The 15,373-nt window shown below is 45.3% G+C and overlaps 1 protein-coding gene across 2 annotated transcripts in view; it reads right to left on the reverse strand.

Moving 5' to 3' along the window:
- The window catches only part of LOC146859819 (uncharacterized), a 518,852-nt gene that overhangs the window by 129,297 nt on the left and 374,182 nt on the right, over positions 1-15,373 (reverse strand). For both annotated transcript variants that reach the window (XM_085643565.1, XM_085643566.1), the window contains one exon: positions 9,389-9,548. In XM_085643565.1, coding sequence (XP_085499691.1) covers positions 9,389-9,548 — 160 coding nt within the window. The remainder of the gene's footprint in view (positions 1-9,388; positions 9,549-15,373) is intronic.

A 15,373-nucleotide genomic window follows, 5' to 3' on the forward strand; every position in this document is an offset into this window, starting at 1 on the left:
TTTGTCTCCACTGATCTCTGAACTTTGTAAAGCGTACACTCCCATTTTTGGGTACTACCTTATCCTGAATTCTTTTCTCGAATTATATTATTTCTAATATTGATTTTTTGTTTCTGTTCTCTGTAAATGTGTAAAGTGCTCTGATACCCGAAAGGTTCACATTTGTGCTATAAAAACTAACAAAATAAATAGGTGCAGGTGGAACTGTAGGTGGAATTACTCTTTTAAGGGCTTCCATGAATGCCTTAATAACTGGCAGTTTGAAGAAAGACAGTTGTTGCCTATTTTGCAAGTAGGCAGCAATCACAGCCAAATGCAGTCGTATGGATGTATAAGCAAGGCCAGAGGTTTCTAAATGAAGAAGGTAACAATATTTTATACAGTTGTGTTGAGTGGATTAATGTTTTTGTTATGACAGTAGAAAACAAAGTGTTTCCACTATGCTGTATAACACACTCTAGTTGTTGGTCTATGAGCTTCCCTAAGAATAGTCATACATTCTGTCTGGAGATTTAAATAACTAAATTCCATAACTTCAGGAGCCAAATGGCAAGATTGAGTTCCTTTGAGTTTGGCTACTGTATTGCTCCATGGTTTTGAGTGAGAAGATCTGGGTGGATAGGAAGCTTCTAGTGGGGAACTACTGAGAGTTCCAGTAGCTTTGTGAACCATGGTTGGCGATCCCAAGTGGGTACTACCAGAACAAGGGTGAGTGAGAGACGTTTTGCCTGAGCTTCCAAACTACAAATGGAAGAGGGAGAGGTAGAAAAATACAGGCAAATATCCCTGACCAGTTCATCCATAGAGCATTGCCCTTGGACTGAGGGTGCGGTAACCTGGAGGAGACGTTTGGGCATTTTGTGTTTTCTGCGGTTGCAAAGAGGTTATCTGTGTAAACCCCCACCAGTGAAAGTATGGGAGAAGGACTTGAGGATATAGTTCCCATTCATGGACTTGTTGCTGTATTTTGCTAAGAAGGTGAGCAATCTGTTTGTCCTTTCCAGGATGGGGTTCTGCTAGTAGAGGACTGTTGTGATGTATTACCCAATGCCAAATCATCTGAGATTGGCATGCCAACTGTAGAGAGTGTCGCCCACCTATTGTTGTGAATAGAGCATGGTTGTCATGTTGTCCTTGCGGACCAGGACATCTTTGCCTGTGAAGTGACATAGAAATGCTTTCAATGCCAAGTGAACTGCTTGTAGCTCGAGGCAACCGATATGGAGAACCTGGTATTTGGGTTCCCAAACGACCCTAGACTGTCAGCTGATGTAGGTGAGCAACCCATCCTGTAAGTGATGCATATGCTGTGAGAATGATCCGGGAAACAGGGTTGAGAAACAGCAGCCCTTTAAAAAAATGTGTGTGTTCCATTACTGTAGAGAACGATGAGTGCAGCTGTCTGCCAACACTAGATCCTGTAAGTGACTCTGTTTGCAGGCACTGGTGTACTAGACAATGTTTGCAGCAGACGCAAGTGCAACCAAGTATGTGGTACTATCACAATGCCATCATGCCCAGGAGTTTCATAACTGTTCTGACTGTTATGCTTTGATTGTATTAGAATTTGTGAAACATCGTTGGAATATTTTGGATTGTGGTATGATTCGGATAGGCTAAATCCAACTGTGTGTTGAGTATGGCCCTTAGGTATGGTTGAACAGGTAATGGTAAAATATGTCATTTTTGAATGTTTATTGTGAATTACAGTTGATGCACAAGATTGAGATGGTGTGAGTGTATATTTGGCACAAGAGAAGCGTATTGGCTTTTATGAGACATGGGAATATATGGATGTTTTATCTGCACAAATGGAATGCTACCACTGCTAGGCACTTGGTGAACACAGGATGAGCAGGTATGACTACGAATGGGAGAACTTTGAATTGGTAATGATTTCCTGCTATAACAAATCGGAGGTATTTGCAGTGAGCTGGATGAATGGGAATATGGAAGAAATTGTCCTTTAAGGCCAGTACTGACATAAAGTCCCCTTGTTGAAGACTTAGCATATGGGAAGTGTAATGATTTAAAGGCCTAATATTGGCCATCCTTTTTTAGAATGAGAAAGTATAAGGAGTATACTTCTGCGCCTTGATACTGAGAGGGTCTGGCACTATGGCTCCCTTTAACAAGAGAGCTTCTACTTACTGTTTTAAGAGATATATAAACACAGAGCTTCATTCAGCACTCCCTTTAAACAATTCCATTAATCCAAAATGTACAGGATAAGTTCAACCATCATAAGTTGTTGTAGTAATGCACATTAAATTTTCAAACAGTGTTTCAGCAAGGGGCAATTCAATTTTTTTTTTTTTTTTTTTTTTTTTTTTTTATAAAAACCTTTATTTGTGCATATGAAAAGAACAAATACGGGCCTACAACCGTCAGGCCGGCCACGGTACGGTTAAGCACTGGTACAAACATTACATCCCCTGCGCATCCACGGTCAAGATTAGCAACGAGTCATGAGGTATACACTGGAGAGATCCTTGATACCAGGGGAAGGAGAAGTGAAGGTTAATTTTAAGGTTTTCAAAATAATTTTATCAGGGAAAAAATCAGTAAAGAATAAGAACCAAGGAGATTCGAGTCCGCAAGATAGCTTCACCACACGGGAGAGCAGCAGCATCATTAAAACGGTCATGGAAGGAAAATCTCAGGCAGTGAGGCGATGCAGTTATATAAAAGGATAGTCACATGAGTAAATATGCACCCCTCCAGAGCCGCCCCCACTCAATCCACCCCACCCCCGGACCCCGAATCGAAACAAGTATAGCGCAGAAACATAAAAGAAAAAGGCCCATAGAACTAAGTAGAAACAGTGAATTACCCCCCCCACCCTACACCAATGCGGAGGCTACGGCCTGCCCCCCCCCCAGCATAGTGCCTGTCGCCCAATGAACCCGAAATATAGACAAGAGAGAAAGTAGGAATAGAGTAAAGAAAAATAAGAGAACAGAGAGGTAAGTGGGGAGGAGCCTACGTTACCCCAGAGCGCCCGAAACCATCGGCCAGCTATGGCCTCCACACACTGAGAACCCACTACGCCAAAAGCGGTCGTGTGAAGATAACGTGTCACAACAATTTAAATGAAGACGGGCAAACCGCGACGAGTGCGCACAACATATGCAAACAGTTCCAGTCCCAGTCCAGCCCATCCGTGAAACCATGGCGATATAAGTCAGTTCAGCCCTGGCCCGATCGCGGGCTTAAGATTACACCAGCCCCTACATGAAGGCCCCGCACCCCGTGCAGACAAAGACAATATGGCCGCTTGGAAGAAGATGGTGAAGTAGAGTCACAAAATGGCCGCCGACCATCTATTGAGGTCCCCTTGTGCACCACATAAAGTCCAGACCTGGCATGTAAAGTACAGGAGTTCCACAGAAAAGAAGCAGTAGGCCACCATGAACGGTTCCTCGAGGACGTCAGGTGTCGCTCTGCTGGATACTCTTGCGGGCACGGTGAGGCAGGCAACAACGAAGCAGGCAGCAATGAACGGGGAGACAAAGTATCCGCAATTGAGCTGGAGAGCGATTGATCCTGGGTGCCGGTAAAGCCAGATGCAGGCACCAGTGTAGCACGATCATAAACAGCCATTGCGTCCCCGCAAGAGGACAAAAGCACTGGCAGACCCACGCCTTGTTGATGACAAACGGGCTGCTCACGACCCGCAGCCGACAGTATGGAGTCAAACCGCTCACTCAGCGCTTGCAAGCCAAGACACATTTGTAGACGAAAGTCCCGCAGGGCAGCCAGAACGGAGCCGCATGTCAGCGGAGGCTGCGCCCCCACATCGGTAGCAATCCGGGACGGCACTGTGGAGCTGGTGTCTGGTAGAGGGAGGGCGAAGCGGGCAGCGGGCGAGACCGGAGTAGCATCCCCCAGCCGCGAGCAGGCAATCAACGCCATGTTTTACCGCAGAACGGTACAGTGGCCAGGGGGGGGGGGGGGGTCGTAGCAAGGAGGCAATTCCCCTCAGGTCTGCGCCGCAACAGGGAAAAGCCAACAGTCGCTGCCCTTCCCTCGGGTTCTCTTTGCAGCCGACTAGGCAATAGAAGAAGGGGGTCTGCAGCCTCCCACAGAGCGGTCCACAGAACGGGGCAGGAGACCCGCCGCACCGGGGCTTACCCTATAGCTCCAGCCCATCAGGTGCGGGGTGCAGGAGGTGTCCGGGCGTCCCTCCCCCGGCTCATCAGGCGACAGTCCGTGGTGTGAGGTGGGACCGGGACCTCGGGGCTCAGGTTTACGCTAGCGGGTCCGGTAACTGCGGAGCTTCCAGGGGGCCGGCCAAGGCCACAATAGAGCAGGGGTCCAGTGCGGAGAACAAAAGCACCAAGAACTCCGGCGTCCGGGCGGGCTAAGACTCCGGGAAAGCAGTGGCGCGGTCAGCGCGTTGTCGCACACGTTGCACCTCGAAAATCGGCGAGGATAGGAGTCAGGATGATAGTCCGAGGCCAAGGGCCGACGGAGCCGGGCGCTCAAGCGTCTGCTCCGGTCGCCATCTTGGCTCCTCCCCCCGGCAATTCAATTTTAATCCAAAATTCAAAGAGTCAAAAATGAGTCAAAAGTTTGATGTTCCACTTGTTGGTTTTATTCTTTATGTTTCTCCCAGCATAGAATTAGACCTTTGCCAACACGTGTTTCGTCTACTCAGACTTTCTCAAGGCGATATTGAGAAACAAAGATTAAAACCAACAAGTGGAACATCGACATTTTTGACTCTTTTTTGACTCTTTGAATTTTGGATCAAAATATCATTGCCCCTTGCTGAAAAACTGTTTGAATAATTAATGGTTGAACTTATCCGGTATACATATATATGTATACATATTAGTTTCTAATGTGTGAATAGCACCTCTGGTAGTAGGTGAAATGAGCTGGAATAGCACCCCAACAAACTAAGAAGTTGCATTTGATTGATTCACACTAGACTTGAAGACTCTGATACATATCTTTTTTGATTGTGCGGTAATCTCCCATTTGGGAACTACTACTACCCACTTTAGCTCATTACTGTTTTATGAGATGTTGATACTCTACAGAAAGATTGTGTCTGCGAGGTGGAATGTTTGGAGGTGTGGTGATGAATTTCAGACAATAATCATGTTGGATAATGTCCAACACCCACTGATCTGATGTTATGATTTTCCAAGTATTGACCCAGACAAGAGTTAAATGGTCAGCCGGAATGAGAAGGGAGTCATTGCTTAGAGGTGCAAGTGCATGTGGAGGCACCTCTACCGCATCCTTTAAAATTGTTCGCTCTGAATGTACCTCTATAGTATCCCCTAGAAGGGGAAGCTTTATTCTGTTGTCTGCAGGAGGATGTATCGGCATAGGAAAACGTAGTCTTGGCATCTTAATTATATGTGTGGCGCCGAAAGGAGCCACAAGCAGGGACAGTTTATAAAGCCCCATTGATTTGGCTGCCTCGTTTTCTTGTCTCATCTTTTCTAATGTTTGGTTCACCAGGGGACTAAACAGATGCGTTCTGTCAAATTGCTCATTTAGTAAAGTCAGTTGTACCTCTGGTTTCAATCTAGACACAAGCAGCCATACATGCTTGTGTAGTAACATGCTGGTGTTTATGACTCTGGCAGCTGTGTCTGCTGAATATAGAGACAATCTGATGGAATTATTAGAAATCAGTTTCCCCTCAGTAACAATTTCATGTCCCCCTTTTTTGTATTGTTCCCAGGGAGATGTTGGAGGAGATCCTCCATTTTATCCTAATGTGCTCTATCGTACCTCGCTAATAGAGCCTGACTGTTAGCAATGCACCAATGATTGGAAGCTTGCAAAGCCACCATTTTGCCTAAAGGACTGGCGGAGTGTCAGGCGGAGTGGCATCAGCTGAGGTTTGTGACTTGGCTCATTTGAATGCATTGGAAACAACTAAAGAGTCTGGAAGAAGCTTCCCCTAAATATATATAGGGTTAGATGGTGCTGCTTTATATTTTTTATCTATCCTAGGAGTAATGATACGTGCTCTAACAGGGTCTTTAAATATATCCACAGGATTATCCCTTCTAATTAGTTGTATTTCGTATTCGGACCTGTCCCGCTGTGATTGTGATAATGTAACGATTAATGATACTTTACACGTCACTTTGTTTTGTCCAAAATATAATAATTTACAGCATAAATTTCTACTTCCAATTCTAAAACCAATACATTTTCTTCAAGTGAGGCCCGCCTTATTCTGTTTGTAGATTTTAAACTCTCCATTTGTCTGCTTTTGTCTTGTACAGTTTTTATAAGGAGTGTTAAAACATGAATGACTTTGGATATGACAATCTGCGTGTAAACTTTTATGATATTTCACATCTTTTATGATTTTATTTGTAAAATCGAATGAAGTACTGTGATGATGATGATGATATTCTCAGCATTTCGGAGCATGCCTTTTTGCATGGGGTGGATTTGAGTCACCCTATTGGTATTGGAAAGGGTTTCAAATAGGGAATCATCCTCAATAGCGTCTTTACGTAATGAGACCTGATGATAAGCCCCCACCCTAGCAATAAGGTCCTGGTAAGAAGAAGCGTGATCAGGAGGTGATTGTCTGGCTGGACAAAGATCAGGGTAAGTATACCCTGAAGGATCAACATCATAGTTGCCCCAGGGATCTGTAGGTTCAGGATGTGAGTCATCTCCTCCATAATCTTCGACAGGAGATTGAGGAGACCACTCTGGTGTAATGACCCCTGCACCAGTATATGACTGAGGGGGTGAAGGCTGTGGTGGAGAAAAAGGAGGAAGAGGGGTTGTGGAGAAGCAAGTAAAGGAGGAGGCAGAGGGCTGGTAACTATGTACTCCTTCATTTTAGGAGGCAGTGGTATATCAATGTCCTCTTGGAAATAAAGCTGGTGCCGAGAGGTTTAAAGCTGGGGCTGTCCATCTTTTGCTATTATTCGACCAGTTTGAGGCTAGATATGTATTGTCTTTTGCCGCGGATCGAGCTGCTCCTGCATAACCTGGAGGATTGGTTCTGTAGGAAATCACAGGTTTCAGAACCAAACTAGGTTTTTCCTTTGGTGTGGAAGTGGATCTTTCTTTCATAGCGGAAGAGGACTTTTAATTCGGTGGTGTACAAGTTTTGTCTTTTGGAGCGGAGGAGCTTTTGCCTTTGTGCTCTGAACCTGTTGGAACAAGGGTGTCAGGCTATGGGCTGCTGGGAGCGGAGGAATGAGTTGAATGGCTCAGAACAGAAGCTGGTCGGGCCGAAGCAGAGTTTGGTAATTTTGGAGTGAAGCCCGAGGGTGGGGCATCCATATCGGATGTTTGATGCCTTCCAAGGCCTTTTGGTAGTGGAGGCCCAGATGCTGTATATTCACTCGGTTCAGAGTGTCTCTTAGTAAATTTTACAGGGGCGTGTGCACTCACAGTATGCTGAATGGAGAAATGTCTTTAATTGGGAAACTTTTTTCCATCTCTGAGTCGGATGAAGATTCTTGGCTGGAGAAGGCCTCGCCCTCACCCGCAGAGGCTTCCTGGCTATCTTGCAGGAAAACTCAATCAATACTTGCCTTATAGCCCCTTACGCTAAGGAGCTAAATCGTTACTCCTTGTACCTATTTTAAAAAAACTGCGCTTGGGAGGGAAAGCTTTCTTTCACCTAGCCCCTTTCTATTGGAATCAACTCCCCATTCGTCTTCGGCAATGCCCTGATCACCTTCAATTTAGAAGGCTTCTCAAAACTGCACTGTTCTAAATCTTTTCTCTCTCTCTGGCCTACTGCAGCTCCTCCATAGCGCGGAGATACCACTTTGTGGGTGATTCAGGCGCTTTACGAATACATTTCTTCCCCGTGTTATTTGACATTTTGTTGCCCGAAGAAGTCAGGTGTATCCGCGATCTCCCTGCGCTACATTTCTCTACGATGTGGCAGATGGTCCCTTAATATCATTTTTGATCGGAAAGATTGACAAGCTTCACAGTCTTCCTCTCTGTGATTTGGGGACATAGGTTGCAAACCTGATGGACGTCCGTCCTCTAATTGTTGTCCCTACTGTCACGCAAAATATCAAAGGGAGTTTGATTAGTGACGTAGGTTCAACATGTTTCATGCCTTATGACCCAGCAGGATCTTAGGCATTTATTCAGGACCAGGTGTTGACACTTACCCTACACCTGAGTGTGAGCAAAGGTGTATAAAGTGATCTTATCTTAAATCTGTCTAGGCCCTCTGGCCCCTGCAACAGCTCCTGCGTTTTTATCCTTATCAATGGGATCACCTTACTAAAGCAGCACTCAGTATCCGTTAGACTATTTTAAACCACTTAATACATTACCCTACATTTACATACTCACTTGCAATCATCATTATGGCTAAAATCAGAAGATCTCTGATTAAGAGCCCCCTCGAGGGGTAAATTGGGCATTGCAGCACTGGCCCAACAAGGAGCAGCACAGTGATGAAGCAGGACACTCACCTGGGTGTGAGGGCAATCACTTCTGATCACTCGAATCTGTGGATCCCACTGATCAGTTCCCCAGTCCCGACCGATATCTTAGAGGGCAACATTACTTGCACATAGTTGGGAATTTGGAAAAATATCTGAGAAAAACAGTCATGAGAGTCTAGAGGCACGGACAGAAAGGAACTGACATCAGCGTGCAGGAGTGGAGCCTTTATAGGCCCCACACATCATTTCCGTAGCAGAGCAGTGTCATGGCACTACCTTCCGCTGCACAGAGGTACTACTAAAAAGTTTCCATATCCAGCCGCACACCTAGGGAACATTTAAAAGGTGAGGAATCTGTGGCTCGAAGTCACTATAAAATAGTGAAGATTCCTGAGTGATAATGTGAAAATGATGTTTTTTGCCTGCTTTAAAAAAAAAATGTGTTGTCTGATATGCCATCAGACAACAGTTTTTTTTTTTCTGCGTGTATCTGGTTGAGTTAGGTGTGGTGAGTAGGCCCAAGTCAGAACGTCTAGATGCAAGATGAAGCAATTTTAGTTTTCACCCTTCCCATGATTCCTCTCTGCTCATTTGCTGCATCATTAACTCCTTTCTTTGACAAGGAGCAACTGAAAAGACCAAAAAAAGTCATTAGCATACTGTGAACGACGAGTTGTTTTTTCCATAAAAGAAGTTAACACACAAATCTTATTGCCTCTTCCACCTTTGGTAGACTTGCCTTTTTGTTATCTGAACTCTGGGCAGATTTACACCATTGCTAAAACGCTGCACCTTTTGTTTTGCTGGCAGTGTTTTAACCAGGTATGGCCGTCTCAAAGGATTTGACTTCAATTTAACTTAATCTAGCTGTTAAAAATAGAATCGCAATTTTGTACATTCTTTACCTTTTCCAAGTCGAGGCATTGGTACATTCAGATTGAAATGGTCATTAGTACAACGCTTTCTTATCTTACCTTTATTGCATAAATATTGGTTAAAGATGCAGGCTCCTTTAACATAATCTCTTGATGAAACTTCTGAAGTTCTGCAATCTGGTTATCCTTCTCAGCAAAGGTACGATGGCAGCGATCTCTCAGGGTTTGCATTTCAGTTAAAAGGGAGTTCTTTTCAGCTCTAAAAGCAAAGAATGGTACACTATAACACTAAAGATAGGAACAAGACACCAACCAGGAAGGTTTCATGCATCACTCTTCGCTACCTAACAAAGAGCACAGTACACTTCACTCAACCATCTAGGGCTTTAAAGGTTTGTACATATGTTCAAATAATTAGCTAGCAACAGCATCAGTTAGAGCATCGGGTAAAAACATCTTCCAGCAGAATAAAAATACAATTGGAAACACAGCAACATAAAATAGCTACAACGACAAAGAAGGTGAGGCAGTTTTGGTCACAGGGTCAACATCTCTCAAAGTCCTTGCGGTGAAGGCAGAAGTCCAGTTGCCACTGAACTACTGGTCGCCCAGTATTCAAGTCCAAGTCCATTCCTTCCTGGGTCGATAACTCGTTCCCTGGGGGTCCCAGCTGCGCACCGACGACACTTCCGGGCTCAGCAAACTAGGGTGCAACTATGTTCATCAGTTCCTTGTCCCTAGTGCTCACCGGTGGGGAATGGTGGCAGGTTGTAGATTCTGGACTACCACCTTACCCCAGTTGGCATTTCATGTGTGGTGTCCCTGTGGTGTGAACAAGAGGCCAGCTCACACTCACTGACTCTTGGAGTCTCTGTTGGGTTTGGCTGGGCTCTGGAGACAACTTTCCCTCAAGCAGGACACAGCAGGCACTGTCGCTCTCCTCTACTAGCCTGCAACCAATTACAGAAAGTGCAGTCCATGCTGGTACAGCATCTCTTTGCCGGATCCACTGTGCATTAGGGCAGTCCTACCTCGGCCCTTCTTCCAGTTCAGTAGAGATCTGAGTTTTGGTTGCTGGGGGTACCCTATTTATGTGCAGATGTTACAGGGATTCCGCACATACACAGAACTATGCGTAAGAAAACAGGACCTGTGTATAGGGGCTGAGCCTTCCTAACGCCTCAGTACCCAAATCCCAAAACCGATTAGCTACTGTGTCTCATTCGCTCTCCTATATAATCATGAAGTCGCATATAATTAGACAACCCAGAACACAACACTCCAGACTCTCTCAGGAATCGCGGTAGCAAGACGTACCCTTTTGCTCACTCACTCGTACCGGTCCACAATAAGAATTGACAGAGTCTCGGTTATAGTTCAAAATGTTTATTTTACCTTTAGTGCTCTATAATGCAGTATACAAGCTACTACCAGCAGCAAAATGCACTGTTGCAAGACCATAGATTATAAAGGGGGATGCCATTGTATGCAGACAGTGGATAAAAGGACTATAAAGCCTAACCACCCTCCCCTTGATTAGAAAACGTTTTACTATATAAAAAAAAAGATCTCCGGGTTTGGTCAGCTGACCTCATACCGTAGTGCCTAGATGGTATTTCTACATAGTAGGAGCAGCGTAGCTCATCTCCCTGGAAAGGTCCCTCTCCAAGTGTCTTTAGCTAACATGCGTCCCCACAATAGGAAGAAAGCCAACAACAATGTCTCAACTGGACTTAGTAAAAAGGCTAATATACATGTATGTACGAGACATTACATAAAGGAAACAAAAAAGGGACACTCCAAGTAGTTTGTTTGAATGTGCTCATGGCATCATATATTAGAAATACAAATTATACACGACAGTTATATCAGCACTGTACGCATAAATGCAGAGGCAACCCAAAGAAACTTGGTGCACGTTGTGCTCGTGACACAAAGGTGACGGCACAAGTGCCTAGTGATGAAACACAGCGATAGGCGCGAAGTGATAAAGTGATATAGAATATGTACAAAATACTTAGTTCAACACAAGGAATATTTTGTATGTTTGATAAGGGTTTAAAGCATTTCTGTGTAGCAAAGATGAGTGTGCGCCATAAGTTGCACTGGTAAATTGGTCGACGGCGTTTCGATCCTACTAATTCAGGATCATCTTCAGGACCGGGTAGCCAATTTGGGGGTGCTGTATAGGAAAGGAAAGGGAGAGGTCAGGGGGACATAGGGCAGGGAGCGCACGGAGAGATGAGAATGAGGGGGAAGGGGCGTGGCAGGTCTGGTAGGGAAGGTGCAAAGCTGCCTACCTATAGATCACGAAAAGAGGTGGACTGGAATGTTCAAGAGTGGATCAAAGAACAGGTGTCTTGAATCGGGTCCTTGTATGTGGGCAGCGTAGAGGAACGTCTGCATGTGGACAAGGAAGCAGTGCAGGTAATCTGGGGTAAAACAGGCCAGAATAAACAAATAATTATGTAGGTGAGTGCAAGCGCTGGCAAAGGTGAGACCGTTAACTCACCCACTGGAACCTCAATGAGGTAATGGAAAAGGCGAGGTGCAGGGTCGGGTCCCCGATCCACTGCGACGGCAACAGGTGCAATTTCCTGGGGAGGTAGAAGGGGCCTGAGGGTAAGTACGGGAATATGGAAAAATCAACGGTAGCAGGGTACAATGGCTGCAGAGGCTTAACGTAATAATGGTGGAAGGCGAGGTCGATTAAATCCAATTGAGCTTGGTATTACGAGTATCTCCGGGCCGCCACGATTGTGTGCGGAGTCCTCCGGTGTCTCGTATGTGTGGGGTGAAGGGATCGGCGAAGTGAATACTGAGCTTCCGGAGAAGCGTGTCAGTCTGTCACGTGACCCCATCCGGATTGGCCGTTGTTAGGGGTGGGTGGGGCGTAGTCTAGGACACTTATCGAACATGAGCTACGCGCAGGGGAGAAATGAAAGACCTACTTTCAGTTGAATGTCTGCTTGATACACATAGATGTATTTCTAATTTGAGAGTGCGAAATAGAGTGGAATCACAGTAATGGAAAATAAAAGAATTAGCAGTATGTACAATAAAAACAGTGTTTTCAAGGGGAAGTCTACCATATTTGGGAGGGACATCGACCAGGTGTGGGCGGGAAAAGTAGTGCGTGAAACTCTGCTGGAGTACGACATGGAGGACAAGGGACTACTCGTTCAAGACAATAAAAAGAGGGTTGATAGATAGGTAGAGATTCAAAATTTGAACAAGCATACTTAAGTTGACAGTTAGGTGGGTAGAGACAAATGATTGGAACAATAGAGGGCAAGGGACTATTTGTTTAACACAAAAAAAGGGAAGGTTGACAGTCAGATAGGTAGAGATTAACAATTGGAACAAGCATTTCATAAGTTGACAGTTGGGTAAGCAGAGAAATACGATTGGAACAGGCATTTCATGTTCAAGAAACAATCTCACATGTTCGTGTGGAATAAAAGCATGGTTTGGTCAGGATGGATAGCACATGTAACTGTTTCGGAAGGGTATGGAGGGGAAGGGGAAAGTGGGTATAATGGGGCATCCATCTCCGGGACTGGTGTATACACTGCGATGAATTGGAAATGTGTGGTGAAAAAGGGGGGGGGGGAGAATCAATGAAGACTCTCAGGTTCAGTAGAGGACAGAGTTTCTGGGCGGTCACACATGGATAGTACTGTTACATTCGTCAATCGTGTTCAGGCTCTGGTTTACTGAATTACAACGTGTAATCCATTTGCATTCACTTTTGTTCAGTAAAGTCTGAAGATTGCCACCTCTGAGGGGAAGTAGAGGTTGGTCAATCATCTTCCAGGTGATGTCTAGTTCATTGTGATTCTTTTCAAAGTAGTGTGTCACCAAAGGGGCCGTCAGAACTTTGCAGTGTATTCTACTTTTATGTTGTATGATTCTCTGCTTGATTATTTGGGTAGTCTGACCGATGCATATGAGGTTGCAGGGGCACTGGATTGCGTAGATCACATTCTGAGAATGGCAGTTGGAAAAAGGTTTTCAGTGTGTATGATTTGTTGTGGACCTTGAATTCCTTGGTGTTGGAAGTAAGGTCACAGACGCTACATGCTTGGCATCTGTAATGGCCGATCAATGGTGGTAGACCCCAAGCAGTTGTGAAGGAGTTCTGTTGTGTGGGTTTGATGGACCAAGTGATGGCGTGGACCAGGTGATTGGCCAGGTTGTCACCTCGATGATAAGAGAAGAGTGGGGGTTCTTGAAATAACTTTTGAGTTCTCAATATGGTCCAGTTACATCTGATGATCTTCTTGACTTGGTTACTGCAGGGGCTAAATTTGGTCACAAGCGGGATTCTGGAGTTCATCTTTTTTGGTTGGGTTGTGAGAAGGAGGTCTCGGTGGCAGTACCATGCCCTTTTCGGGCGCGTGAGATCAATCCTGGTGGGTAGCCTCTGGAAATCAATTTGTCGCGGAGGATGTCTGATTCACGGAAGTAATCCTTTCGCCATTTACAATTGCTTCAAATACGCAAAAATTGGCCGTATGGTAAACCATCTCTCAGGCCGCGAGGGTGGTAACTGGAGTAATGCAGTCGAGTATTCCGTTCCGTGGGTCTACGGTACAACATGGTTCCAATTTTGCCATCTTCTGCACGGATGGTGATGTCCAGAAATGGTAGGTCATTTGATTTGTAGTCCGATGTGAACCTTAGGTGAGGTCGAGATTGATTTAACCAGAGGACAAAGGAGTTCAATGAGTCGGGAGTGCCTTTACATAGAAGGAGAACTTCATCTATATAACGTCGCCAGAGGGAAATTTGTGTCTAGAAAGGGTTGATCGGGGTAAGTATGTGTGTTTTTTCAAGATTTTATACAAAAAGGATAGCGAAATTTGGGGCAAAGCAAGCTCCCATGGAGACACCCTTGTTTGTAAGTAGAATGAATCTTGATAGAGAAAATAATTGTTCTCCAGGGCGATGTGTAGAAGATCCATGATAAAGTCTGTGGCGATCAAGGTGGGTCTTAGTCTGTTTTCGAGTATTTCTTTAATGGCTGCGAGGCCCTGCTCATGGGGAATGTTCGTGTATAGGGACTCTATGTCAAGTCCTACTACCCCACAATATCAAAGCACGTTTCCAGCAGTAGCAGCTGTGTTAGCATGTTTTTTATAGGTGTTAGGGACTGACCAGAACAGAATAACAAGGGGTATTGTTTATCGACCTTGCACACTGTGTGCAGACTAAACTACGGGAACAGGAAGAGAACGCAGAAAGCAGACGGTACTCATGTGAAAGGCACAAACAGAGTCTTGCAAAATAAAGTCATGTAGTAACTTGCACAAAAGCAGCATCATGGCAGCAGAGCTCATGCTAATTTGGCAATGTTGACAATTACCCCAACGGCAATATGACACAGAAAATGCTCTCAGGGTAGGATGCGGTTGGTAGCCAATGGGCCACCAAGTTCCCACCTTCCTGTTGACTACTTCTTGGGAAATGTGGCATCTGGCTTTCTCAGGATGCACCATTCTGCGTATTCCCAAGATGGCAGAACCCCTCTCTAGGGGTCCAGATATCCCTAGCCCAGCCCAAAGGTGTGGCTACTGAAGGAAACTGGAATTTTGTTGCAGTTGTCCCCCCACGTTTGCCATATTTTTGACTACTAGATGCTGGTTTTCAACTCTGACAGTGCACTGAGGCCTGCTAACCAGACCTCAGTGCCAGTGTGTAAGCAAGTGTCCTCTTTTCGCATGGCTGCCTCTACTTTTTGCCAAACTGCTGATGTACTTTGAATGAGTGTGCCCTTGGTTCCTACCAACCAGGTACCCAGGGTCTATGTTCTTTCCCTAAAACTGCATTGAGACAAAACCTAATTGGCACTCTTTGGCCACATGTAAGTTCCTTGTAAAGGGTGCCATAGGTACAAAGGGCAATGTGGCCAGGAAAGGCCTCTAAGGGCTGCAGCATTTGTTGTGCTACCCTTCGAGGCCCTGTACCTTTACACACACACACACACTGCCATTGCAGGCTGCATGTGTTGGTGCAGAACAAAGTGACGAGTCGACACCACAAACCACTGCCCTGGCATAGGTAAGCCACCCTTCTAGCTGG

This window comes from Triturus cristatus, chromosome 3_1, assembly GCF_964204655.1.
Source record: "Triturus cristatus chromosome 3_1, aTriCri1.1, whole genome shotgun sequence".
NCBI lineage: Eukaryota > Metazoa > Chordata > Amphibia > Caudata > Salamandridae > Triturus > Triturus cristatus.